The 27066-nt window shown below is 39.2% G+C and overlaps 5 protein-coding genes across 5 annotated transcripts; 1 reads left to right on the forward strand and 4 right to left on the reverse strand.

The window, feature by feature from the left end:
• The first annotated feature begins 1786 nt into the window (after positions 1-1786).
• LOC122820646 lies at positions 1787-2999 on the forward strand. The gene is made up of 5 exons (XM_044098218.1): positions 1787-1878; positions 1992-2336; positions 2569-2676; positions 2802-2836; positions 2919-2999. The coding sequence occupies exons 1-5, from the start codon at positions 1824-1826 to the stop codon at positions 2982-2984; spliced, it is 609 nt and encodes a 202-aa protein (XP_043954153.1). The 5' UTR covers positions 1787-1823; the 3' UTR covers positions 2985-2999.
• Positions 3000-5956: 2957 nt separating this feature from the next.
• Positions 5957-7579, reverse strand: LOC122820731 (V-set and immunoglobulin domain-containing protein 1-like). The gene is made up of 5 exons (XM_044098311.1): positions 7499-7579; positions 6697-7398; positions 6492-6608; positions 6373-6416; positions 5957-6274 (listed from the first exon to the last, which is right to left on the reverse strand). Exons 1-5 carry the CDS (start codon positions 7551-7553, stop codon positions 6143-6145), a joined length of 1050 nt encoding a protein of 349 aa, XP_043954246.1. The 5' UTR covers positions 7554-7579; the 3' UTR covers positions 5957-6142.
• A 2904-nt stretch (positions 7580-10483) lies between these two features.
• LOC122820733 (V-set and immunoglobulin domain-containing protein 1-like) lies at positions 10484-11901 on the reverse strand. The gene is made up of 5 exons (XM_044098315.1): positions 11847-11901; positions 11038-11742; positions 10833-10949; positions 10714-10757; positions 10484-10612 (listed from the first exon to the last, which is right to left on the reverse strand). Exons 1-5 carry the CDS (start codon positions 11899-11901, stop codon positions 10484-10486), a joined length of 1050 nt encoding a protein of 349 aa, XP_043954250.1.
• A 1345-nt stretch (positions 11902-13246) lies between these two features.
• On the reverse strand, positions 13247-14972 carry LOC122820647. The gene is made up of 4 exons (XM_044098219.1): positions 14927-14972; positions 14118-14813; positions 13945-14036; positions 13247-13369 (listed from the first exon to the last, which is right to left on the reverse strand). Exons 1-4 carry the CDS (start codon positions 14970-14972, stop codon positions 13247-13249), a joined length of 957 nt encoding a protein of 318 aa, XP_043954154.1.
• Positions 14973-17777: 2805 nt separating this feature from the next.
• Positions 17778-20663, reverse strand: LOC122820734. The gene is made up of 5 exons (XM_044098316.1): positions 20609-20663; positions 19800-20495; positions 19608-19718; positions 19209-19252; positions 17778-18040 (listed from the first exon to the last, which is right to left on the reverse strand). The coding sequence occupies exons 1-5, from the start codon at positions 20661-20663 to the stop codon at positions 17918-17920; spliced, it is 1029 nt and encodes a 342-aa protein (XP_043954251.1). The 3' UTR covers positions 17778-17917.
• Positions 20664-27066: the final 6403 nt, after the last annotated feature.

A 27066-nucleotide genomic window follows, 5' to 3' on the forward strand; every position in this document is an offset into this window, starting at 1 on the left:
CCTAGACAGAACGTGAAAAGTGGACATGTCCAGGGAAAAGAGGACATCTGGTCGCCCTACACAAAACAGACGTACACAATAATGTTAACATCACCTTTATTATTACTTTATGTTAGCCTATCAACATCTATTCAATGGCTTTTCTACAGTAATTGTTTTTTTGTTTTTTTTAAAGTAAAAAAAATTGTCACAACAAACTAACTTTGACGTTTCTTCTTTTATTCGTCAAAGAAACAGTACAATGAATGTTTTTATGAGTCTCACTGATCGCTGTTCAGACTGAGCTGGACTTTTCTGGAGCAAACAAGGGTCATTTTATTAAAGAAATTATAACTGAGTCAAAACAAATATTGGGTGTCTGATTGTTCAGGGAGGAATCATTTACCAAGAGTCTAGATGAGAAACAGTAAGCAATTTTTAATACCCTGCACAGTGAGAACAAAAAGGCAGAGTCAAGAGTTCAGCTCTGGTTGCCTTTTCTAGGTTCTGGTCAGCAGATCTTATAATGTTACCGCTGTTTGAGAAGAAAGGATTGCTTGAACCATTGGTGTGAAGTTGTGGATTATTTTGTACCAAGACGTTTATGGAGCTCACCACAGACGGTCGGGTCATTCGCCTCTTGGTAAAAAAAAAAAAAAAAAGGACTTTAACATCTGTTTGATGTTAAAGTAGAAAACTACAATCATGATAAGTTCTGGGAAAGTAACAGTAACAGTTCTGAGCATCACGGATCGGATCAACCCCCTGCTGTTTTATGACACTGTCACTGTGTGAGACTGGCTGACTTAATCTTATGACAAGACTGTATAATCTAAAAGATAAGTGAGGAACACATTATTATTATTATTATTATTATTATTATTATTATTATTATTATTATTATTATTATTATTATTATTATTATTATTATTATTATTATTATTATTATTATTATTATAACAGTCCAGGAGGTTATTTATACTCTTTTCTTCTTTTTTTTTCCCACCAGGGGGTCTTTTGTTGGCTCTAGAGTCCCCTATATGACAGTAGGCTGACAGGAAAGGGGGAAAAAGAGGGGGGAAGAGATGCGGCAAATGTCGGTGGGGTCCGGGAATCGAACCCGCGACGGCCGTGTTGAGGACTAAAGGCCTCCGAATGTGGGTCTCGCTATCTCCTACACCACCACAGCACACCCCACAGGAGGTTATTTATAAACTGGTAACCAGCCAATAGTTTATTGTTCTTCACTTTAAAAGCAGGTTTTTTTTGGCTTTACTGGTCTTTATTTGAGAGTGATCAGATACTAAAGTGGATAATGAGCCACGTTTACATGGTGGTTCTTTACCCCTGTGTCACCACAATACCGCTGCTCTTCACTTTTAATGGGTCTCTGTTGACTTTCGCTTTCACCAGACAACAGTTTTTAAAACAGCACTGACAGACTTCACAGTCATTTTTTATTGCACTCTGTTTTGTTGTTTGAAGTAATACAACTTTTACTTAAGTAACTATTTTCCTACTTCTCTAACCACCTCTTCTGCAGAACACATTCAGGTGATAAATATGTAACACACACAGGTGGGTAACACACGCTTCATGCACACACTTAATTCATATCAAAGCTCTTAAGCTTTTTAAGCTCTTGCAGATTCTCCAACTTGAAAGAGCATTGCATGTGTCATTCATGATGGCTTTACTTTCAGCTCTTTACCACCAATAATGGTTTTGTTCTAATAATATGATTCTCGTCGTCAGTTTGAGGAAACGGATAACACAAAGAAAACTCCACCTCTACACTGCAGGCTGTCTAGAACTGACCCACAGTTTATTGCTCTGACTGAACCATGTGGAGCACAATGATGGACATCAACACGATATTGGTTTTCCTCTTCTCCTTCAGTAAGTACAGCTATCTATGGTTTTGTCAACACATTTTCCATTTCTGTTCAGAACGCACCACATATTGACTTCCATCGTTTGGAGTTGTAGTTTGATCTCTGTGAATGTTTCAGGTTGGATCACTAAGTCAGACTTTGACTTTCAGTCGGTTCTGGTTCAGCCTGGTGACGACGTCACTCTGCTCTGCCCCAACTTAACCAACGTTTTCAAACGCATTTTCTGGTATAAAGTGATCCCTGGACCCAATGTCAGCCGCATCTCATCGATGCGTCATGTTGGATCTGAAGCTCGTCTATATGATGGATTTCAACGTGAGAAATTCAACATGACGTCAAACAGCACAAACATCTTTCTGAACATCAAACAAGTGAATTTCTCAGATTCTGGACTTTATATCTGTGGAATCATGTCACAAAGTTGTCAGAAAATCTTCAGTGAAACATATTTACAAGTTAAAGGTAAGAATGCTGCCATGGTGAACAGAGTCTCTCCAATATTGTTTATACATTTTTTTTCACAGTTTTGTTCCGTCATTTTTGTAAACGTGCAGTTTTTGATCAAGTATGGTCCTGCTTTCTCAACAAAATCAGAATGGGAGTTTGGATCAGTCAAGTGTGCAAGTCGACCTGGAAACGTATTTATCATATTGTGCTAAGTACACACTAATATATGTCTTTGTCTCGGTTGTAGATGGACTGGATGGAGTCAACCTGCCCACTGTCATTCTGGGAGGTGTAGTTTTCTTCCTGGTCATAATCATCCTAGGACTGGTTTTGAAAACCAAACCTTGTCACACAGGTATTTTGTGGTTGTATTTTTCTCTGTACTTCCATTTCAACCAACTTAATAAAATCAAATACTTTAAAAAGACACATTGAAAAATGTTCAAGCAGTTTACCGACTTCAGTGTCTCTGTTTTTCAGGTCAAACCAACAGACAGAATCAACAACACACTGAGGTAATCACATTAAATGATATATTTAAAAATCGCTCAATCCTAAAACTCACTGAATTACTGTGAGTCATTTCTTGTTTTGTAGAATCTGGACTCTGATTCTGTGAACTATGCAGCACTGAATTTCAGACCCAAAGCAAACAGGAAGTGAAGGCACAGAGAGAGACGGATCCAAATGTGCTGCATGCTGCCTGCAGACAGGCTCTCTCCATATTAATAACAGCAGCTGAGGCTATATTATTGTCATGAGTCATTTCATCTTCTACTCGTGTTTTCTGTGTCTCTTCTAGCAAAAAAGAAAAAAAAATAGCTTTGCTCAATCTTGATTGTGTACTATTTTGTGTTTGTCTATTACAGAAACTCCCAATTAAAAAAATGAGAGTTTATGGTTGTAACATGACAAAATGTGCCACACATGAATTTTATTTTATTTTTTTAAAACAAATTATGTTGTATTACCCTGGACCCATATTGTCTTAGTGTAGTTCACTAAGCATCTGTTCCCACTGCCATCTTTCTTGACCTAAACACACATTTCATCAAGAGGAACACGCCCCAACATCACTGATGAAATGGTTTTATGAAAGGACTTTGCACTTTTTCACTCTGCCATACTGCTGCTGTTGTTTGGTGAGTTTCAGCAGCAAAGAAGAAGGAGTTTTACAAGGCCTTCCCTGAGGCCCACTGAACACACTTTAAAAGAGAAGATCGAATCTCTTGATGTGAGTAGAGAAGCTTTTACCTCTTGAGGTTTTGGTGCAGCGCTGAAGGCTAGTCTCTCGTCTCTCTGTGTCACCGCAGTGGAAACTGGGGAGGGCCAATCAGAAAATAACACATTCAACCTCTCACACCACGCTGTTATTTTATTTCACTTCAACCCCTTTTCAGAAACACATTTTTTGATGCTATTCTCATTATAAAAATAGTAAGTTAGTCCAAAATGTCTGCTCAGTTTGAGGCCTTTTCTGCTGAAGGTTTCATTTGTCCTCTCTCACCTTGCAGCCTCTTCCTGAAAAGCTACGTTTATCTCAGCCCGTTTATGACTCACTATGAGTAGATGCATCATCGGCGTCACATGTGGCTTCTCCTCGTTAAACAACCTGGTTCCGTTGCTCCACGTTGTTTCCAGCTCTCTGTGTGCAACCAGCTCATCTTATCCCATCTCATGAAACAGTTTGCCTTCAGAAGTCCAGCAGATAAAATAAAGAGAATATTTTTTCTTTTGTGTCTTTTTTTTTCCTGGTGTGTCAACACTCTGCAGTAGGGATGAGCAATATTATCGCCATTGTTTCGGTATCGGTCAATATTAGCAGTAAAATGTAATACCGGGCATCGACCATTCCTTCAGAATAACTCGCTGATATAAAAGATGTTTTTATAAGACATACCAGTGACAATGATGCAGGCTAACTTGACAAAGATTATGCAGCATTTTAATTCCACACTAGAGTATATAGTGTCAGTAAGAAGAAAAAATATTGGTATTGATTATCGGTTATCGGCCAAATGACGTCTATTGTATCGGCACGGATATTGGATTTTTGTGACCAGAAATCCAATATCCGTGCGTCCCTGGTCTTCTTACTTCTTCTTCTTACTTCCCTTTTTACCATGTTAGAGTGAGAGAAACACAAGAATTGAGAGAGAAAAGAAGAAAACATGCTCTTAATTTGAAAAGGTATAAATCTGCAGAGTTGTGCAGTTTGTAGATGTGTTGGTGTCAGTGCTGTTTGTAGCGATAACCTCCAACATGAAGAAAACTTAAGAACATGTGGTGAACTGCATGTGGTGTCATGTTGTTGTTCTGCTGTTCTGCTCGGCTCTCTCACCAAGTCCACACGCAAGACCACAGCGACACTCGGCTGAAACATGTTCCCACGGCGACGGTGTCGGTCCTGTCTGATGGGTGTGGTCTGTGGCTCAATGCATAAAACCTTTTGTTCTTTTAATCTCACTACGATGTTTTGTGTATGATACAGTTTAAAAATCATACTACGTGCGCTGACATGCAGCAGCGGCTTTGATTTGATCAGAGCTGTGATGTTTCCATAATTGTCTGAAAAGAGTCGATGCATGAGGTTGTGCGATGCTCACCTCAGATGTGCTCAGACCACACTGTGCTGTCTCTTCCTGTCAAACACTCCGACATGTTTCTCTCCTCCCACTGCAGACCACTCTACTCTCTGCACAATAAAATCTGACAGTCCTTGGTGTCGTGTGCGACTCTCTCTTTTCTCATCACATTTAATCACACGACACGCCACTTAGACGCTTCATTCACCTCTCAACACTGGGTGCTTGAAACTAAACTGGAGGCTTTTACAGCATGGCTTCCTTTCCCATTCAGTTCTACTGATCAGTTTTTGACCAGTAGGAGGCGCTCACAGAGCACTGACGTTTCTTTCAGTTGACCTTTTGACATAAGGAGTCAACAGCAACGAAACAGAAATAAATGAAGTCGCTGAAAATAAAAACAACTTTCCAGGTCTAGACGGAGCAGAACACTGTGAAGGACTGACCACTAGTTATGTCCAAGCAGGTGGATCAAAAATGACACATTTACTATATATATATAATAAAATATTTTAAATGTTCCATCCAGACTTCACTGTTAGCCACAATAATGTAAAATAAGAAAGATGAATGCTGGAAAGACATAATTTAACCTGAGTCTCAGTTTTTGAACTGTTTTCTATCAGTATAAAAACAAGCTATTAAAGCTACTTGTGTACTATAGGTGGACCAGGAAATAAGGGTTGAAGTAGCAGTATTATTAGGCTGGAAACTGTTTCTGAGTTGGTTGCTTAAAAAAATTTTAAAAAGAAAAAAAAAAAAAATCACACTTTTTGCTTTCTAGCACCTCATGTTCCCATATGAGAGTTATTTTTAAAAGTTTGTTTTTTGGTGAGGACCCTTACGGAGCATTGTGGTTTCTAAGATCGATGCTCACCTGAGACATTCAGCGATTCAGGTCACAGAACTGGGTCTGTGGCGGCGTGAGTGGGTGAGATCGTGCTTCGCAAATCCAGGAGATGACATCACAACGTACCATTTTTTATTTTATTTTTGTGGTAAATTTAATTCCTTGATGAGAAGTCAGACGTAGACAACTTGAAATGTGCTTACTATAGTAAAGTTAATTATCTTTAAAAATGTCAGCAGAGTCAGTAACGATGATCTAGCTCAGTCAAAATGAGTGAAGAGTCAAATACAATCAGCATAGAACAAAAATAATTAAAAAATGAAGGTCCGATTTACAAAGCAATCACATTTTGTTTCTGCACTAACTGATTGGACAATTATCCACATTTACATCTGTACAGACGAGTACACACAGTCAGGTTTTTCATTTCTCTGCCTTGATGCTCTGCTGCTCTTCTGGTCTGTTAATCTTCTCGTCCTCAACGCTGCATAATGAAGGTTTTCCCCATTTAGGTCGCCCTGTAATTCAGACGGAAGAAAAAAATTGGAAAATTATTGTAAATTGAGAAGAAAACGTTACTAATGACTTAAATTTTATGAATGGTAAAACACAATACTTCTGCAGTGGTTGTTGAAGGAGAAGACCTTCTGGACTGAGAGTCTGGAAAAAGAATGACATTTCCTTTACTGATGCCGCCTTGAGTTTGTAGGTTTTAGTAATATGTAGCTGACGTACCTGGGTCTCTAGAGTGGTTTCTCTTGTAGAGAATGAACAACAACACGGCCTGTGAAACACTTAGAAACGTGGTGAACACCAAAGCTCCTGTCAGGAGATACACAGAGTCTGTCTCAGCTGTAGAGAGACAGAAAGAATCCAGACATCAGTGTCTGAAAGAGAGAACTGTATCTGAAGGGAAAACAAAGTAGAAGTTGTTACTCACTCTTCACATTCAGGTTGGTCCCGTTTCCAAACAGTATTTGTCCACAAGAGGCAACAGCGCAGTAGTAAGTCCCACCATGAGACACAGTAAGGTTCTTCAATGGCAGACTGAACACACATTTATCAGCTTGTTCCCCAGGCTTCCTCTCACACTGATCATTGCTCCCTTCATGAGTGTAAATTAGTCCTGGATAATGTTCCTCAGAGCTTCTGAACCAGTAAACTCTGTGCTCTCCACCACAGCTCCCAGTTTGTACTGTACAGTTAAGAGTCACAGAGAGTCCTGGCTGGGAAACCTCAGTTTCTGACTGCTGGACCGAAGCCTGGAAGTTTAATCTTGATTCTTCGACGTGAACAACGGTGCCCCCATCGAACTCAATCTTGTTTGAATTCCCGGTGATGCAGAAATAAATTCCTGAGTCCGAGGGCTGCAGATTAGTAATCTTCAGGTTATTTAGATTTCCTTTATTGTCTTGGGTGAAGCGAGGATTATCTTTGAACTCATTATAAAAAGATCCAGGGTTGTACTTGTAGGCAATAGAAATGAGTTTTGGCTTCTGTCCAAATGACAGTTTGAACCAGCTAAACTTTGAAGTTGTATTAGGGTCACAAAAACATTGCAGAGTTACACTTTCTCCAGCTTTTACTGAAACGAATCGACTGACTTGTTGAAGAGACGATGAAACCTGGAGAAAAGTCTGAGCTGAGGTCAGGAGAGACGGATCAGTATCTCTTAGATCAAACATGCAGAAACAAATGTAAATATTCTGCATCACATTACGATACAAAATAAACAAACTTACCAAACTTTAACGAGAATACAAACGTAAGACCGACGACAAGCTGTCCAGGACTCATCTCGATCGACGAGCCGAGCTGAATGAGAAAAGCTCCACGCCTTTGTTCCGTTTTAATCGACAACACTAAATTACTAAATTTGACTGACATGGTAGAAATGAGAGCTTTTGTCACGATCACCACCTATAGGCCAGAATGAGAAAAAAAAGGTTGACGAGGAGGGGACAGACTCGTCAATTCTGCTGTAGCTTTAAAGAGGACATGGAAAATTAGCTGCCTTTGGCGCCGAAGAAAACCTCTGATCAAACGTTTTGTTCTAGTTTAAATTCTGTCTGCAAAAATATCACGTACAACTTTGAAAATTACTTATTTTGATGTTTAAAGACAAAGAAATCAGAACACAAAACCACTTTATAGGCGGCCACCATGTCAGACCTGTGGCGGCTTCTAAAGGCAGAGTACGCACAAAATATGGAGCATGATACTTTTAACGTAAGATTACATCAACACTTTGGTTTTGTGTGAATTTCCATCTTAATGTTCGCAGTGAAATCTGTTCATTTGAAGTGTGTTACCACATCCTATACGACCAAAACTGTAACATCTTTTTCGTCGGGTGTCTTAGGTTATGAAAATCAACCAACATCTTTAAAATCTTGTCATGTGAACAAGCAGTATAATTTGGAGAGATGACACCAAACCTGAACTCTTGGAGGAAGACAGGTTCTGCACATCAACCCTCAAACACAACGCCCAAAATGAAATTTGCAGGTATTAGCAATGAAGGCTTGGGTTGTCTTAGAGAAGAGGGTTGGATAACAAAATGTACTGAGAATCTGTAAAATATCAAACTGACAATCTTTGGAAAGAGCTGAAGATCAGAGTCCATGCAAAACCTTGAAGTCCAGAAGGAAGTTTGTGCAAAAGAATTGTCAAAAACACACCTAAGAATAATTTTAACCAAGCAGGGGACATTTAGAAGTTGTCAAGAATTACTCTTTGCAAAAGTATAAAAGTGATAATATTTTCAGAAATTGTGTCCAGTGGCATTCCACCTTTTGGATCATTTGGGATCAAATGTGCTTTGATTTCTTTCCATAAACTGGCTGTGAGGAAGAGGATAGGATGTGACTGACAGGTCTTATTATCTCACATGTCTGTTTTGATCATGGTAGCACTGGTCAGACATTTCACTGGACCTTGAGAATATATCAACTGCAGAAGGCGTCGCCCATAAATTTTGGATCAAGTCGGTCACCATTATCTCCTCCACCTATGACATTTAGTAGCAAGAAATGTTTTAAGTTTACAGACATAATTACTATTGCGTTCTACCACTTATATTAACCTCCAAATGTAACCTGTCAGACATTTTCTACAAACTTCCACCAGCAAAAGAAGAACATTTTCTCCAGAAACCAAGGCTGTTAGCTTCAGAGGACACTGATGAAAGCTCTAGTTGTAGTTTGGTTGCAGTGGGCTGGAGACTACACCAAAGGTGGGTTTTGTCTGTGGCTTGAGAAGGACTTCACAGTTTACAGAAACAAAGCAAAGGTTTCTGTCCCAGATCAGAGGGACTGACTGAATCTTTACTGGATTGATTCTACAAGAGCTAGAAGTCAAAACGCTGCCAAGGCAAAGACAAGGTTTCAAAAGATTTATTTTGAAAAGCTGATATGATGGTGATGGAAACCAATCAGTAGAGAGTCAGACAGAAACAGATGTGATCGATTCCTCTTATGAACATATGGTGCCCTGATGGGTTTCAGTTTGAACCTGTTGGAGGATTGATAATATAAACACTGTAGGATATAGGATGACTTCTAGCAGTAGAAGTAATTACAGACATTTTTTGAGCACATTTTTATTCATTTTGGTGAATACACATTTGTGTTGCACTCAACAAGTACATTGTTCTATAAAGATTTTGTGACTCTCTTCTTTGGATATTATTACAGTTAAGCTGCAGAATAGCTGTCAATACCTGGTTAATCAGGTTTTATGAAGATAACTCATTTAATGTGACTTACAGCTTCTCTGGAGAGATCATAGAAAAAGTTCAAAATGATCAAGTAGATAATAATATTTCTATGTGGAGAAGAACAACTTTGACCTAGAAGTCAGGCGTAGTGAGATCATCAGGATCTTCACAGACATGGTGCTTCCAAAGCACAAGAAAGAGAATAATAATGATCACTTTAGTCTTTGAGCAAAAGACAATCGAAGTTGAGTCTCTTCGAACTTTTTTTTTTCATATTTGTTCATATATTTTTTGAACAGGTTGTTTATTTTTAGACTCTGATGTCCCTTTGAGGCGCTTTGTTGAATTTGGTTGTTGGAGAAACCGATTCACATAGTGGTGAACATTATGAAATATTGGCGTCAGATTACAAATGGGTATGGATCTGAAACAAGTAAACATCATTTTTAAGCTGTAAAAAATCTCACTCTACCAAAGCAGCTGGTGGTTACAGAAACCACAAAAGGTGACCTTTTTTTTTTGTTTTCCATCTGAGTACCTGCCTTCCCTACAACCCTGACCCCAATAAACAATGTCCTTAAAGATGTAGTTAAATTACATCTTAAATCACCGAATTTTTGCTTTCCAGCACCTCATGTTGTCTTATTAAAATTATATTTAAAAGTGAGTATTCTGGTGAGGTCCATTAGGGAGCGTTTTGATTTATAAGATGAATACTGGCATCAGGCAAACAGCGATGTAGGTCACAGAACTGGGTCTGTGGTAACATGTGTGGGGGAAATTGTACCTGTAGACGACGTCATGACATGCCATGCTTTGTTTGTTTGTGGTGAATTTAATTTCTTGACGAAAATTCACAATCGGAAAACATTTAAAACTCTAAGCGTGTAACGGCGACTCATCAGTTCATCATCAAAAGTAGAAAACAAGTCGGCAGTAATAAGAAATTGCATTAATAACATAAATGAAAGACTGGTTCAGTCTAATTTACAAGGTAGGGTGTCTTAGATCAATTTTCCAGCATAACAACAGAGGAGTAGACGCAGTTAGTCTTTTCGTTTCTCTGCCTTGCTGATCTGCTGCTCTTCTGCTCTGATAATCTTCCAGTTTTAAAAGCTGCATAATGAAGGTTTTCACCCTGCAAATGAGAAAGGAAAAAAAGTCATTTTAAAAACAATTGATAATGAATAAGAACTAAGAACTAATGATATAGATGTTATAAAAAAATGAACACAATACTTCTGCAGTGGTTGTTGAAGGAGAAGACCTTCTGGACTGAGAGTCTGGAAAAAGAATGACATTTCCTTTACTGATGTCGCCTTGAGTTTGTAGGTTTTAGTAATGTGTAGCTGACGTACCTGGGTCTCTAGAGTGGTTTCTCTTGTAGAGAATGAACAACAACACGGCCTGTGAAACACTTAGAAACGTGGTGAACACCAAAGCTCCTGTCAGGAGATACACAGAGTCTGTCTCAGCTGTAGAGAGACAGAAAGAATCCAGACATCAGTGTCTGAAAGAGAGAACTGTATCTGAAGGGAAAACAAAGTAGAAGTTGTTACTCACTCTTCACATTCAGGTTGGTCCCGTTTCCAAACAGTATTTGTCCACAAGAGGCAACAGCGCAGTAGTAAGTCCCACCATGAGACACAGTAAGGTTCTTCAATGGCAGACTGAACACACATTTATCAGCTTGTTCCCCAGGCTTCCTCTCACACTGATCATTGCTCCCTTCATGAGTGTAAATTAGTCCTGGATAATGTTCCTCAGAGCTTCTGAACCAGTAAACTCTGTGCTCTCCACCACAGCTCCCAGTTTGTACTGTACAGTTAAGAGTCACAGAGAGTCCTGGCTGGGAAACCTCAGTTTCTGACTGCTGGACCGAAGCCTGGAAGTTTAATCTTGATTCTTCGACGTGAACAACGGTGCCCCCATCGAACTCAATCTTGAATGAATGCCCGGTGACGCAGAAATAAATTCCTGAGTCCGAGGGCTGCAGATTAGTAATCTTCAGGTTATTTAGATTTCCTTTAGTGTCTAGGGTGAAGCGAGGATTATCTTTGAACTCTCCATGAAGAACTCCATTTGGGTCGTACTTGTAAACAGTAGAAATGAGTTGTGGTTTTTGACGCAGAGTTAGTTTGTACCAGTAAGATCTCGCTGCTGTATCAGGGTCACGAAAACATTGCAGAGTTACACTTTCTCCAGCTTTTACTGAAACCAATCGACTGTCTTGTTGAAGAGACGAGGAAACCTGGAGAAAAGTCTGAGCTGAGGTCAGGAGAGACGGATCAGTATCTCTTAGATCAAACATGTAAAAACATATTGAACTACTTTGAAAGACTCACATTATAATGGAAGGAAAATAAACTTACCAATTTGTAATAACAACACAAATGTAAGACCGACGGCACGCTGTCCAGGACTCATCTTGATCGACGAGCCGAGCTGAATGAGGAAAACTCCACGCCCTCGTTCCTTTTTGATAGACAACATCAAATCTGACAGGTTTTGTCATGTTCACTACCACCTATTGGCCAGAGTGAAAAAAGATAGATGAGGAGGAGACTGATGGATAATTTCTGCCTGTTTCTTTAGATATGTAGAACATTGAGCTACACATGATATGAAATGTTTTAGTTCATTTTGTGTGTTTTATACAAATTCACTCTAAACTGACATCACTGCATCTTTTCATTGATTTTTTTAAATGTATTTTTCTGTAATTTATTATTTTTCATTATTCTTTTCATATAACACTGTCTCCCCCAAAACAACTCTCTGTTTCGGTAATAGATGATAACTCCTGCTTTCTGGTCTTCAGTCTCATGTTGGCTTTCAAGTGTTGTTTCCATCCCTCATTTCCAGCTTTATTTTCTCTGCTCTCTGAAGCCAAGATTCACTTTGCTACTAGAGAAGTCAAGATGATCAAAATCACAAATGATTTTATTTCCACAAAAGGTTTTGCTGAGTAAATCAGAGCTTGATTGAAGAGTCCTGGTGCCGTGAAGAAACTATGAAGAAATGCTTTTAGCGCAATGTTCCTCTAAACACTGAGAGCAAAGCTTCAGTGTTTAGAGTGACGAAGCACAAATCAGAGGTACAGATTTGTGCTCATATCAGCACTTCTTGATGCATGGATATTTTATTATCGCAAGTTTCGCTGTTGGTGTGAATAGACGGTTCTGGATCTGCTTCACCATCAGTCAACTGGGTTGTTCTGGTTGCATTCCTCTGTGGCGTGTACAGACTAAAAGCATTTGCTGGAGTGAGGCAGAGGCTTGTAGTCTGTATTTAGTCTGTATTTATAGACTGAGTACAGATTTAGTCTGTATAGCAGATTAAATCAATGACAAAGGTTTAGTCTAGAAAGTTGTGATCATATCAGTAAAGATGTAAAACTTAAACTCTCAGATAGTTTTTGATCTTTATTTAGGATTTCTTGACGTTACAGCAAAGACACGAGTTCAAAGGTTTGTACAAGAATAGTGACAGAGGAGTACTCAACTGGACACACACATCGTTCAACCAGACGTGAACCTATACACACGTATTTTGTTTTCAAACTCCACTGAAGTTTATTTCACACTTCAGGTTGCAACAAAACAAACTACAAACCATCTTTACAGTGAGACACTTTTGTGTAACTGTTTTATTTTTTTCATTTATCCATACCGCTTCCCGCACCCCCTGCAATGGCACGCCATGCCCACTAGGGGGTGTGCCCCACACTTTGGGAACCACTGTGTTACCCTAATAACACAAAGAAGCAACTTCAGTTCTGAGGCCCAACACTGGAGTACACAACTTCACTGATGGCGTCCCTCTTCTCTCTCGATCTGCTGAGTTTACTACTGTTTAAAGCAGCATAATGGAGATTCTCTGCATCCTCGTGATCCTGGATAAACAACAGAGTTAAGTCGTGAAACACGTAGCTTTTATGCCAACTACAACACTGTATTGTCTTGTGGTATTGTTACATATGTGACTGCAGAAATGTGACATTATTTTTAGAGTCTCTTTTCAACCTGCTTTATGTTGGTTCAACAAATGCAGGTCTAATTCTACCAATCTGATCTTTTCAACATGTTGTGTAATTCTTCAGCATATCTATCCTTTACCAGACCAAATTCTTAATTTCAACAAGGTAGAGATGATAAGTTTGTAACAAAAATGCTCTTGGTTTTTATATCTGAGTTGCAATGTCTTCTGATAAATAAAGGTGTGGCTTAAATACCATGAGTGTTGTTGGAGTCTTCACAAGTTATTCAGCGTAGCCATATCTTATCTGAAACAGTTTACTACACCTTAAGTCCTTGTTGAGACACTACTTAGTCTGACTGTACTCAAGCTTTCCTTTGAATGACCTGATGTTGAATTTACTTTTTGTGCTCTTTCTGCTGCCTTCTCGTATTCTGACCACTGTAAAATATGTCACTTAGAAATAATAAGTAATAAAAAAGTCATGCTCACATTTGCACTTGTAGCCAGAATTACCACCATGATGATGCTGAATGCTAAAGCTCCACTCAAGACGTACAGCAGGACCGGGGAGTCAGACTGTTCTGAAGAGAGACAGTGAGACGTTACAAACATTCTCACCACTTCTTGAAATGTAAGACCATCTTTGAAAAATGATTTGTTACTCTCATGGTCCAGCTGCATCCCCTTTCCAAACAGAATGTGTCCACATGAGGCAACGGCACAGTGGTAGGTCCCAGCACTCGACTCGTTCAGACTCTCTATGAAGAGGCTGTACACACAGCTGTGTGCCTGTGTGGTTGGCTTCTTCTTACACTGGTCCTCACCGGCTCCATTGGTGTAAATGATCTCTGGAAGGTGTTCTTCAGAGTTTCTGAACCAGAAAACTCTGTGTTGCCCATCGCAGGTCCCACTTTGTACCGTACACTTCAGAGTCACAGAACCTCCTGGCTGCATGATCTCAGATCTGGACTGATTGACCAAGGTCCAAATGTTCAGATTTGATTCTTTTACATGGACTGTAGTGCCCTCTAGAAATTTATACAGATATGTATCAATTCCTGCACAGTAGTAAGTAGCAGAGTCTGACATTTGCACATTGGAGATCCTCAAGTGGTTTTTATCTTTGCCAGTTTCCAGCTCAAATCGTGGATCGTTGCAAAATTCACCAGTAAATGAGCCATTTCTCTTATATCTATAAAACTCTGACATCTGCTGTGGTTTCTGCCCTGGAGTTTGTTTATACCAGTAGAAAATCACTCCATCGGTTTCTTTATGGAAACACTTTAAAGTCACATTTGAGCCGATGTTGACCGATTCAAAATGCAAAGACGGTGATGGAGTCTGAGCTTCCAAATGAACTGAAAATGGAGAAGAAACACACAAACGTAACTTTCTGCTGAGGTTGGAACATGTTGAAGACAACAGTATGCATTGAAGAGCCGATAAAAATATGCTAAAAGTCACAACTTACCCAGGATCAGACATGTCACATAGCCAATAAACATAAGAGGAATCATTTTCTTTAAATGGTTTTGCTTGACTGATAGAATCTCTTACTGTGCTCTACTTTCTAGAGACAAGACTGGTTGTGACAAGCCAATCAGAATGGACTCCAGCCTCATGTGATCACTGTCTGCTTTCAGAGTTAATGGTTAAAGGAAATGGAAAGGGGGAAAGAACAAGTTCAGAAAAATATCTCTGTGAGAGTCAATTATCTGACTTTTCGGAGGGGAACTTTGACATCCCATGAAGCTCTGTAAGACCCACAACGTCTTCAAATATCTCAGATGAGGGAGTGCAATAGACGAATCTCCTGTATTGTAAATAAGGAGCATCAAAGGGGCTAAAATAAACAAAAAAGTTGCTAGTCAAGACCTGAACTGGTTCAATGCCTATTGAAATTGAAATTACCTTATAAAGAGTCTGGCACTAATAAAGCCTATATTATTCCAACAACAGACAACAATAATAAAACAATTTAAAAAAAACACAAAAAAAAAACTACTTTAGTTGCATTCATTTCATTTTGCTCTATTTTCAGGATTTGTTGAGAAATTTTACGTAAAAACATTCTTCTACAGACAAACAAGCACCACCAGTAAAAAGATTCCTGAAGTTAAACTGCTACAAACTCGTTTTCTCATCTTGGTCACAACTTCATCAACATTTTGTGACGAGGTTCGCGGTGTAGGATCTTCAGGTGGAGGGAAGGTGTTCATCAGTCAAACGACTCCAGCGGGGATTTCTGTTGACCTTCATGACGGAGAGCAATCGCTCACACACACACACACACACACACGCACACACACACACGCACACGCACGCACACACATATTTCCAAACAAAAGGAGCGTCTGATCAGCTTGGATATTCAGATGGGGCATCATGTCATGGATGGAACATGGAAACTGTGCAACACCCACAGACTCAGATTTCATGGTGTGTTCTCCGTATCAACTGCAAATGGATTATCGAGCCGTTCCAGCCTGCTGATTTGGGTTTTCAAATTGGTCAATTTGCCGTGTGAATTCAGAGCCAAGTAAGACGAGTCTGGAGTGAAAAGAACAATCTAGACAAATCACTACTGCAGAATTACAGGCCGACCTCTGACCTCTGGCCTCCCATTCATCAGCAAAGTTATTGAAAAAGTTGTGTGTAAACAGTTAAATAGCTTCCTAACAATGACCAACTGCTTTGACTCCTTCCAGTCTGGTTTCCGGTCTCACCACAGCACAGAGACTGGCCTAGTCAAAGTGTTCAATGACATTCATATAAATACAGACTGTGGGAGAACCACAGTGCTGGTTCTGTTGGACCTCAGTGTTGACCATGACATATTACTGAATGGACTGGAGAGTTGGGTCGGACTCTCCGGTCCAGTGCTTAACTGGTTTGAATCTTACATAAAGAACAGAGATTTCTTTGTTTCAATTGGAAACTTCTCATCAAAGAGGTCAAAGGTCGCATGTGGGGTTCCACAAGGTTCAATCCTAGGACCCCTCTTATTCAATATTTATATGCTCCCACTAGCTCAGGTTATAACAGGAAATAATATTAGCTACCATAACTATGCAGATGACACAGCTCTACATTACGATGTCACCAGGTGACCTTTGACCCCATCCAATCACTGAACTGATGCTTAGAACAGATAAATGTGTGGATGTGCCAAAACTTCCTCCAGCTGAACAAAAACAAAACTGAAGTTATTATTTTTGGACCTAAAGAGGAACGATCTACAGTTATAGATCTATAGTTATAGATCTACAGTTATAGATCTAGAGTTATAGATCTAGAGCTATAGATCTCGAGTTATAGATCTAGAGCTATAGATCTAGAGTTATAGATCTAGTGTTATAGATCTAGAGTCAGTGCACAACTTCAATTATTACAACTAAAAACCAGCGATCAGCCCGAAACCTGGGAGTAGTGATGAACTCTGACCTTAACATTCAGAGCCGCATAAAGAAAGTTACAAAGTCTGCCTTCTATCACCTGAAGAACATTTCCAGGATTAAAGGACTAATGTCTCAGCCAGATCTAGAGAAACTCATGGATGAGTTTATCTTCAGTCGTATTGATTATTGTAACGGCGTCTTCACAGGTCTGTCCAACAAATCAATCAAACAGCTACAGCTGATCCAGTGGGATCAAAATTATGCGGGTCCAGGAGTCCATCCATCATCATCTGACTCCTGATGAATTATCAGTTCCATCTCTTAACACTGGAGAACATTTATTTCTGTAACCTGACATTAGATATTGTTATCCCTATTATCTAATGTGAGCCATATAAAGTCCAAACTATGTACTTCTTGATTTGCTGTTGGTGTGAATAGACGGTTCTGGATCTGCTTCACCATCAGTCAACTGGGTTGTTCTGGTTGCATTGCTGTGTGGCGTGTACAGACTAAAAGCATTTGCTTCTGTGAGGCAGAAGCTTGTAGTCTGTATTTATAGACTGAGTACAGATTTAGTCTGTATAGCAGATTAAATCTGCTATACAGATTTAGTCTGCTATACAGACTGACATTGACACAGGTTTAGTCTAGAAAGTTGTGATCATATCAGTAAAGACGTAAAACATAAAAAAACTCTCAGATAATTTTTTATCTTTATTTAGGATTTCTTGACGTTACAGCAAAGACACGAGTTCAAAGGTTTGTACAAGAATAGTGACAGAGGAGTACTCAACTGGACACACACATCGTTCAACCAGACGTGAACCTATACACACGTATTTTGTTTTCAAACTCCACTGAAGTTTATTTCACACTTCAGGTTGTAACAAAACAAACTACAAACCATCTTTACAGTGAGACACTTTTGTGTAACTGTTTTATTTTTTTCATTTATCCACACCGCTTCCCGCACCCCCTGCAATGGCACGCCACCCCCACTAGGGGGTGTGCCCCACACTTTGGGAACCACTGCGCTAGCCTAATAACACAAAGAAGCAACTTCAGTTCTGAGGCCCAACACTGGAGTACACAACTTCACTGGTGGCGTCCCTCTTCTCTCTCGATCTGCTGAGTTTACTACTGTTTAAAGCAGCATAATGGAGATTCTCTGCATCCTCGTGATCCTGGATAAACAACAGAGTGAAGTCGTGAACAACGTAGCTTTTATGCCAACTACAACACTGTATTGTCTTGTGGTATTGTTACATATGTGACTGCAGAAATGTGACATTATTTTTAGATTCTCTTTTCAACACATACAGGCCTAAATCTAACAATCAGACATGTCTTAGGACTTTTTGCAATTCAGCAGCACGTCTATCATTTATCAGACCAAATTCTCAATTTCAACCAGACATATATGATGTTTTTAACAAAAATACTCTTGGTTTTCATGTCTGAGTTCCAATATCTTCTAATAAATAAAGGTGGGGTTTAAATATCTCAGCTATTGTTGGAGTCCTCACATGTTCCCTTTTGAAATAAAATTATAATTTCCCTAAATAAAAGTCATTAATATCCTAGCCATATCTTATCGGAAACAGTCTACTTCACCATAAATCCTAAGTCCAAACTTTTCTTTGAATGACCTGAATTATTACTCTCACCAGATCTTCGTCTCTCTCCACGCACCTTAGAAGTAGATGAAGTTGTGCCAGAAGCTTTTGGTAATCAGTCGTCTTTTAAGGCACAACATCTCATTTGTGTATTATAAATTCTTTTTGGTTTTATGAAATATACCATTTTTTTAAATTATTATATTTTGGTTTGCAGTAAGTCACAAGCTTCCAAATGAACAGGAACATTATAATTCAACAAGTCATTAAAAATATGAAGTGTTACCAAAAAGATATAATTATCATTTTTATATTGTCACATATTTTGGTTGATCATTACGTCTACCACTACGATATGTAATTTCATTCGATTTTAATCCTGTTTCACTTCAAACAATTTTGGTTATAAGTATAAAAAGAAAAACAGTTTTATATTTATCTCTTCTGTAGTGAATTATTAACGTTTTTTTCATCATGACTTATTTTACAACCCATCATGACTTATTTTACATCAACCCACAGACTAAATCTGTATACAACTCACAGCATTTTGAACCTACAATTTAATGGCAGATGATGTAAAAATGTATCGTGGTAAATTGCTGCTCTAGACAACACTGGGTGATACTTAGAACATTAATATTGCTTTTGATTTCATCTTTCTGCAGCCTTCTGGTATTCTTAACACACTGTAAAACATTTCACTGAGAAATAAAAAGGAACTAAAAATGCTCACATCTGCATTCAGGGTGGAGGCTGCTGAGGATCTCTCTGGAGAGTCTGTCGGCACAAAGAAAAGCAGCAGAAAAAGGATTGTTTAGGAATATTATCCACAGTATATTTGAGGATTTTTATTAAAACGTAGTTTTATCCTCCGATAACAAAATGATCAACCAGTAGCCTGGTAATAAAATGTCATTTACAAAAAAATGGACGAGTTACTTCAATAGGATCTATCTATCAGGCAAAAAAAAACACAAAAAAAACCCATCAGAAATCCAAAAATAATCAAAGCTTAAAGAATAAAAACCCCAACAGATTAGAAATGAAAAAACGAAGAAGGGACACAATAGTCTTTTACTGATTGACTCTAATAATTTCTAACTTGCAAAGATAGTCTGTAGCCAAACGTTACCTTTGCAGGACTTGGTCTTGTGCAGTTTTTGAACCAGAATTACCACCATGATGATGCTGAATGCTAAAGCTCCAGTCAAGACGTACAGCAGGACCGGGGAGTCAGACTGTTCTGAAGAGAGACAGTGAGACGTTACAAACATTCTCACCACTTCTTGAAATGTGAGACCATCTTTGAAAAATGATTTGTTACTCTCATAGTCCAGCTGCATCCCCTTTCCAAACAGAATGTGTCCACATGAGGCAACGGCACAGTGGTAGGTCCCGGCACTCGACTCGTTCAGACTCTCTATGGAGAGGCTGTACACACAGCTGTGTGCCTGTGTGGTTGGCTTCTTCTTACACTGGTCCTCACCGGCTCCATTGGTGTAAATGATCTCTGGAAGGTGTTCTTCAGAGTTTCTGAACCAGAAAACTCTGTGTTGCCCATCACAGGTCCCACTTTGTACCGTACACTTCAGAGTCACAGAACCTCCTGGCTGCATGATCTCAGATCTGGACTGATTGACCAAGGTCCAAATGTTCAGATTTGATTCTTTTACATGGACTGTAGTGCCCTCTAGAAATTTATACAGATATGTATCAATTCCTGCACAGTAGTAAGTAGCAGAGTCTGACATTTGCACATTGGAGATTCTCAAGTGGTTTTTATCTTTGCCAGTTTCCAGCTCAAATCGTGGATCGTTGCAAAATTCACCAGTAAATGAGCCATTTCTCTTATATCTATAAAACTCTGACATCTGCTGTGGTTTCTGCCCTGGAGTTTGTTTATACCAGTGGAAAATCACTCCATCGGTTTCTTTATGGAAACACTTTAAAGTCACATTTGAGCCGATGTTGACCGATTCAAAATGCAAAGACAGTGATGGAGTCTGAGCTTCCAAATGAACTGAAAATGGAGAAGAAACACACAAACGTAACTTTCTGCTGAGGTTGGAACATGTTGAAGACAACAGTATGCATTGAAGAGCCAATAAAAAAACTTTTAAAGTCGCAACTTACCCAAAGTTTCCAGGATCAGACATGTCACAAAGCCAATAAACATAAGAGGAGTCATTTTCTTTAAATGGTTTTGCTTGACTGATAGAATCTCTTAATGTGCTCTACTTTCTAGAGACAAGACTGGTTGTGACAAGCCAATCAGAATGGACTCCAGCCTCATGTGATCACTGTCTGCTTTCAGAGTTCATGGTTGAGACTCGGTCATCTCGATTTACAAAGGGAGCTATTACATTCCACGTTCTTAGAAGTTAACTAAGACTCACTAAATATTTCTGGGATAACGCTACTTAATCATTGGTCACCGTAGTGAAATGTCTTATATTATTAATAAGGTTGTCAAACTCCAATACGCAGACGGCCAAATAAAAAAAAATAAAATAAATAAATAGGTGCTAGTTGAGGATTGGACTGGTTTAAAGTTTATTGAAGACTTTCTGTGCTTACTGGAATTAAAACGTCTATGTTATGTAAAAGCATTTTTGTACTTGAGTAGTTTTGAGTGGAAACATTCTTGTACCGGCAAAACAAGCAAAACATAATTTTTCATTGGAAGGAAAATCAAATGTCTTGTAACAGCAAGAGGAAAAAAATCTAAAAGTGACTCTGCCAGATAGTTGGTGTCTCATCTTGGATACAACTTGGTCAATGTTTTGGGCTTATGCTCTGAGTTGAGTGAAGACGTTCTTCAGTGAGACGTCTTCTTTAGGATGTAAGCGAGATCAAACATACGGAGCGTTTGAGCAGCTTGGCATTGAAATCAGGATGTAACGTAGAAACTCTGCAGCACCCACAGACTCAGATTTTTCCTTTCAGTGTGCGAAATGTGTGAACTCAGCGTCAAGTATCTCAAGCTTTGTACCGAGTACAAGACGCCTGTAAAGAGCTGCCTTTGTGTCATAGTTTGGCAGCACAAAATGACACAAAATTTCTTGGAGCATCTTTGTTTCCTGCAGGATGAGCTTGGTTTTGATCTACATCTCCTCCAGGGTCCTTCTCTACCGGTCCACCTGTATAACTGCACCTTTGATCTAATGTTGGATATTTTAATTTAATTAAGTCTTCACTGAGATGGCAGAACTTGAAAATAAAAATAACCTCGGCAGATGAAGTCGAAGTATTTAAAAAAATAAATAAATAAAAGTCCCCAGGAGCACCAAGAGTGGAGATGACTTACCTTAGGTTTCTGGTGGCTCTGTGCATCGTGGGTCTGTCATGGTTGAAAAACGACACTAGATTGTAACACATTCCAAATGTAGAATCAAGACTTGTTGGACCAGGACATTGTTCTCTACTTGATATTAAAATCTTGATAAACAGTTTTTGGTGTTTAGCTAACAATAGTGATCCCAAGTATGGACATCTGCTGCTGCAACCTACCTGCCTCTGTGTTTGACGTGTTGTGTAGTTAGAGATGGTGTTTCATCTACCTTGGTCGCAAATTTACACCAAAAGAAGAAAGAAACAGTCAATTGAGAAGTTGGTACTTAAAAATCTGACTTCAATGACTTCAACTAATCCCTACCATCGAGAGGTTAGCAATTTGTCACATTTTTCCAGGTCTTCTGGTGTTCAGAATCCTTCCAATGAATAACCACTCTTACTCTAGGCCCATTGAGTCAAGATGTTTGGAAATTACCTTCCGATCCTTGGTAGATTGATAGGAAGCAACAATTAATCACTGCTGGTGTCTTTTCTACTTGACATAGCAGCAATTGGCTAACATTTTTAAAGTTTGACCCGTCACAATTTCCTCAGGTATCCAGATTTTTCACGTACTCAAGTGGGATTACCTTTTTATCTAATGGCTGTAGAGGACTAGCAGGATTCTGTGGCAAAAGATCACATAATAAAACCACAATATCTAATTTCTAACATCTGACTGACCACTACATGGATTAAAAGGCCCTTTGAGGCCTCTTATCATTCTTCAAATGGTAAAATCTGAGCTGGAATATTCTACAATGATTATAGATTCTTTAAAGAAAGCCTTTGGTTTGTGGAACTTTCCAATAGTACCATGGGACTCTCCTCTTAATTTTTTTTTTCTTTTAAATCTGGAGAGACAGAAAGAGACTTTATCAACTGAAGCTGATCTAAAGTCATACATACATAAAGTCCTTTACATCTTCCTCAAGTTCAAAATGTCCTACAGTCGCTCAACGTTTGTTGTTCCAGTTGTTTACAGCAACTCCAGATTACACAGATATGGTTGACGCTGGAAGCTCAAGGCCATGCAGCCTCTTCCGTCTTGGCAAGAACAAGTGTTTCCACTGGTGGAAACTTTTACTGAGTAGGTCAAACCACCGTCACCACACGAGGGGACAGTAGACGGTAAGAAACAGTTGTGCACCAAAAGATCCAACTGGTGCTCACAGACATATTTACAGACCGCAGGGGATTTTTTTTCAAGGTGACTGCAGGGTCTACATCTGTGTTCAGCATCAATCTACATGCATGGGGATTCTGCTGAAGGCGGGTTGGTGTAGAGTCATTCTGGACAGATGAATCCTGAGTGACAATGACCCAAGACTGAACCAAGTAGACGGGAGGACCAATGACATGCGTCTCCTTAACGCCCCCATTACTGACATCAGTGGTCGTATTGGTGCGATTGTTCTGACTGCAGCTTATTAGCTAATTATTTGATACTTCCAACACAAGTTTGGCACTAAAGAAGCATTTTTGATAGTGTGAAATGTCTTTAAGAAAATAGGGTCCACTTGGTTTGTTTGAGTATTTAGGATTAGCACTAGTGGTTGTGGTTTGCTTTCAGAATCCTTGAACTGTCACCATGTCATGATGGTTTGCTATGAAACAGTTAATCTGTGAAAAAAACAGAATCAACCTCCTCTGCCTTCTCTCACTGCTGTGCAGACCCAACCAATCAGACCCAGGAGGCAGGTTATAGCACTGGCAGTCATCATCAATCTGGCACTGCTCAGCCCCCTGCTTACCTCGCCTCGTTACTTTCTGCAGTGCTCCAGCTAGCAGAGACGGTTGTTAATGCTAAGGCTAGTTAGCATGGCCACTGATGATGGCGGTTAATTGGGTTTTTGCTCTAACAGTAAGTTGTTGTTCCTCCATTAGCACATTAAGCAGCAAATACATGAGATTGATTGACAGCGATAAGACTCTCCTCCTGGCCCTGATTGGTTGTTTTTCGTTGGGATTACTCTGAGCGATGCCTTTCTTCAGACAGCAATAGCAGCTCAGGAAGGAGTAGGAGGAGCTTTTTTTTCTTTTACAGATTACCGGTCTCATTAGCTACGGCTACGACATGGTGGCAGTTTTAAAATAAATTTTAAAAACAGACTTTTTTTAATAAAAGTAAAATATCTTTGACGGACCGGTGACCTGTCTAGGGTGTCCAATGTTTTCAAAGTGAGCAAAAACAGTAAGACTAGTAAAGAATTAGCTCTGCCATTAGCGCATTAGCAGAGTAGCGGACGTATGTCTACTATTTCATTTGTGTATTAGTCTTCAGCTTTTTATTAGCATAATCTTCTGGTGTCCTGTTTTATTCCATCCAGGTTTATTTCTGTTGATCAGTTTACCTATGCAGGTTTGTCTTTAGCTGCTCGTCGTTCTCCTGATTAAACAAATCTTGACATCATTATCCCAGGAGCTCTAAAACATTTCAGTTTCATTACCTCCTTTCGTAATCCTTCCATAGGTTTGCCATTGTGGAGGTTGTAGTCCTTCATGTTAACTCATCCAGGAGATCCCAAAGAACCCATATCAACATTTAAAGCATTTTTGAGGCAAAAGGATTAGCTTTATGATTATACATCTATCACATCCTTGTCAGGTCATAACCAAATTTATTTTCTACTTTTAATTATTTAAATGGGTTGGTGTTATTTCTTTTTTTCTTCGGGAACACAGTATGAACGTCTATATCGATGTGATCAGGCTGATAAAAGAAGCAAAATAGCTCTCAATGTACAAAAGGAGCAAAAATATTTTAAATGATTACAAAAAGAAAATTTGGGTGCAATGTGGCGGTTTGAATTTCCTCCACGTAGTTTTAAAATCTCATTAGCTGTCCTTTAAAACAACGGATGCAAACATACAGACTCAGAGAGATGTTTGATACTCACACATTTCATAAAGAAGAAGAAAAACTGGAACGTTGCATCAACACTGAACTTCCTCTGTGTTTGCCGTCCGTGTTCATAAACGCACAGAACTCTTTCCATGAGACAAAGGCTGCTTGTGATTAGCTTGGCTGGAAGGTTTGGTTAAAAATGCGCCACTTGATGCCTTTGACTGTCCAAATGATCTGTCTGATCATGTGACGGGGGGGTGCAGTGGGTTAGGTTCAGCCCTTTCAGTGGCATCATCTTTTTCTTATTTCGCAATGAAGGACAGCATAATATGCACACATGAGAATAACTTGGTTTTAAAGTGGGAAAGATATGTCGGCTTTTATGCACGTAAAATGTCCAGAAATCTCCAAAACGTGAAACATGTTATGTGACAGTTGTCAGTATTTTGCTTTGCATTGTGTGTGAAAAGAAAATACATGTTTGAGAGTTCTTGGTGTTCAACAGTTTGGATAATTGAAGAGAATTTTGAGATTATTTTGTGTTTAGAAGCTGTAGTAACTATAAAAAGAAAGTTTTATGTAGCAAACAGACAGTACTGTAGTCCTAATATATTCTGACTGGCCCCAAAAAAAAACTTGCCACCAAACTAAAGGTAACACACTAATACTCTTTTCGACTTTGATCACGGCACACTTTCATTGTAGCATATATTAGATAAGCCTCTGCAATGTTAGCAGATGTGTTTTCATTCAGTGTTATTCATTTTTCACCAAAGTTTTTTGTATGGAGGATGAGAGAGTCCTATCAATGTGCAAAGCCTCAAAGACTCTCTGTGGCGTTAAGGTTTGGACTCTCTGGAGGGCAGTCCGGGTGTGAAAATCATGTCCCACACCCCCTGAACAATTCTGTCACTATTTGAGTCTGATGAATCCTGGCATTATCACCTGAGAACATGATGATGTAACCTGGTCATTCAGTTTATTTAGTTAGTCACAGGAAGTGATTATCCATCCGGCCATCAATTTTCTTACACCCTTATCCCATTGGGATCAATAGGGGTGTTGTTACCTATCTCCAGCGGTCAACGGGCGAGAGGCAGGGTACACCCTGGACATCTCCTGGGTGCACAGCGGTTCACTGCCAATCCCTTGAGTTCCCTCTGCATTTTGCATGTGAAAATACTCTGAGTTCTGCTTTTGTTGATATTTGATTTCACCAAATATCTAAGTGATCTAAGTGATCGCCAATCATGAGCATTCAGGTGTTTTTTCCATCCTCATTTCTTCTTCAAACTCAACGGTTCTCCACTTTCCTTCCAGACTTTAGTAATCCGCTGGACAGTTCTTGACCCAGATTGAGTAGTTAATCTGTCTTGGCCCATGCCAAAGATTTGACCATTCTTAAACAGACACACATTTTTTTTCAGGACTAGGTGATGAGTCTTTACACATGTGGGTTGAAGAAATAAGAAACTACGTGTTGCATTAGTTTGGGTTCAATAACTTGTTGCCAACTGCATGAAGCAATTATCCAGTAGGATCCTTGTGTCTGTTTGCTCAGTTCGATGCAGATTATGAGTTTTATTGGCCTGGAAACGAGGAGCATGCACTAAATCACATACACATGTTTTTAGCATGTGGTGTTTGTTTCCATCATCATCATCATCATCATCATCATCATCATCATCATCATCATCATCATCATCATCCAATTCAACAGATTATAGAGATCAAAATATTCAATAATTTTTATTAGACTGTTATTAGGTCTAAAACCAAAATGGGATCCGAGTCACAAACAGCGTATAAGAGGAAGAACAAACCGGTCAGCTAAAGCCTTGAACAGAATTATTTTGAAGAAAAGAAAATCACATTACTACTTCGTGTCTCAAAGTCGACTGCTGCCACCACATTATGAGCTTTTCCACATCTCCACTTCTTTACCACGTATGAGATACATGATTGGAAAATCTTGAAAAGCAAAAGCAACAACCTGACCAAATGCTCTTTGCTTTCTGATTGGCTCTTTCAGCCCAGGCGACTCCAGACCTGCTACAGGTTCTGTACTGAAGAGATGACACCGAATCACGATACTCACTGACAAAGAGTTCAGTTAAGTCGTATTGCGATGAGATCACAGTCTTCATCTGCTGGACTCTGAGGTTAATTTATTAACACCGATTAAATATTTCCCTGTTTTGTTTTGTTTTGTTTCATTCTTTATTTCTGGTCCTCCATAAATGAATTTATGACGTCCCTCATAAATTTGGCCTTGCTTCCCAACAGTGTTTTGGCAAATTATTTCAGGTGAAAAAGTGACTTTTCATAGCTCGAGAAAACTTTAACATTTTGCGCAGCCTTATTATTATTTGTTGTAATGGCAGACCTCAGGGAGAACACGTTACTGAAA

Source organism: Gambusia affinis, linkage group LG18 (assembly GCF_019740435.1).
Source record: "Gambusia affinis linkage group LG18, SWU_Gaff_1.0, whole genome shotgun sequence".
Classification (NCBI taxonomy): Eukaryota; Metazoa; Chordata; class Actinopteri; order Cyprinodontiformes; family Poeciliidae; genus Gambusia; species Gambusia affinis.

Excerpts from the sequence above, each read along its gene's own strand:
- LOC122820646 (XM_044098218.1), top strand. The coding sequence starts at position 1,824 with ATGTGGAGCACAATGATGGACATCAACACGATATTGGTTTTCCTCTTC. Across the intron at positions 2,677-2,801 it reads AACCAAACCTTGTCACACAG|GTCAAACCAACAGACAGAAT; the intron begins GTATTTTGTGGT and ends TCTGTTTTTCAG. Across the intron at positions 2,837-2,918 it reads AGAATCAACAACACACTGAG|AATCTGGACTCTGATTCTGT; the intron begins GTAATCACATTA and ends CTTGTTTTGTAG.
- LOC122820731 (XM_044098311.1), bottom strand. The coding sequence starts at position 7,553 with ATGAGTCCTGGACAGCTTGTCGTCGGTCTTACGTTTGTATTCTCGTTA. Across the intron at positions 7,399-7,498 it reads TGTATTCTCGTTAAAGTTTG|CTCAGACTTTTCTCCAGGTT; the intron begins GTAAGTTTGTTT and ends TCCTGACCTCAG. Across the intron at positions 6,417-6,491 it reads AAACCACTCTAGAGACCCAG|ACTCTCAGTCCAGAAGGTCT; the intron begins GTACGTCAGCTA and ends TTCTTTTTCCAG.
- LOC122820733 (XM_044098315.1), bottom strand. The coding sequence starts at position 11,901 with ATGAGTCCTGGACAGCGTGCCGTCGGTCTTACATTTGTGTTGTTATTA. Across the intron at positions 10,758-10,832 it reads AAACCACTCTAGAGACCCAG|ACTCTCAGTCCAGAAGGTCT; the intron begins GTACGTCAGCTA and ends TTCTTTTTCCAG. Across the intron at positions 10,613-10,713 it reads CTTCAACAACCACTGCAGAA|GGTGAAAACCTTCATTATGC; the intron begins GTATTGTGTTCA and ends TCTCATTTGCAG.
- LOC122820647 (XM_044098219.1), bottom strand. The coding sequence starts at position 14,972 with ATGATTCCTCTTATGTTTATTGGCTATGTGACATGTCTGATCCTGG. Across the intron at positions 14,814-14,926 it reads TGTGACATGTCTGATCCTGG|TTCATTTGGAAGCTCAGACT; the intron begins GTAAGTTGTGAC and ends CTCCATTTTCAG. Across the intron at positions 14,037-14,117 it reads GATGCAGCTGGACCATGAGA|AACAGTCTGACTCCCCGGTC; the intron begins GTAACAAATCAT and ends GTCTCTCTTCAG.
- LOC122820734 (XM_044098316.1), bottom strand. The coding sequence starts at position 20,663 with ATGACTCCTCTTATGTTTATTGGCTTTGTGACATGTCTGATCCTGGAA. Across the intron at positions 20,496-20,608 it reads TCTGATCCTGGAAACTTTGG|TTCATTTGGAAGCTCAGACT; the intron begins GTAAGTTGCGAC and ends CTCCATTTTCAG. Across the intron at positions 19,253-19,607 it reads CAAGACCAAGTCCTGCAAAG|ACTCTCCAGAGAGATCCTCA; the intron begins GTAACGTTTGGC and ends TTGTGCCGACAG.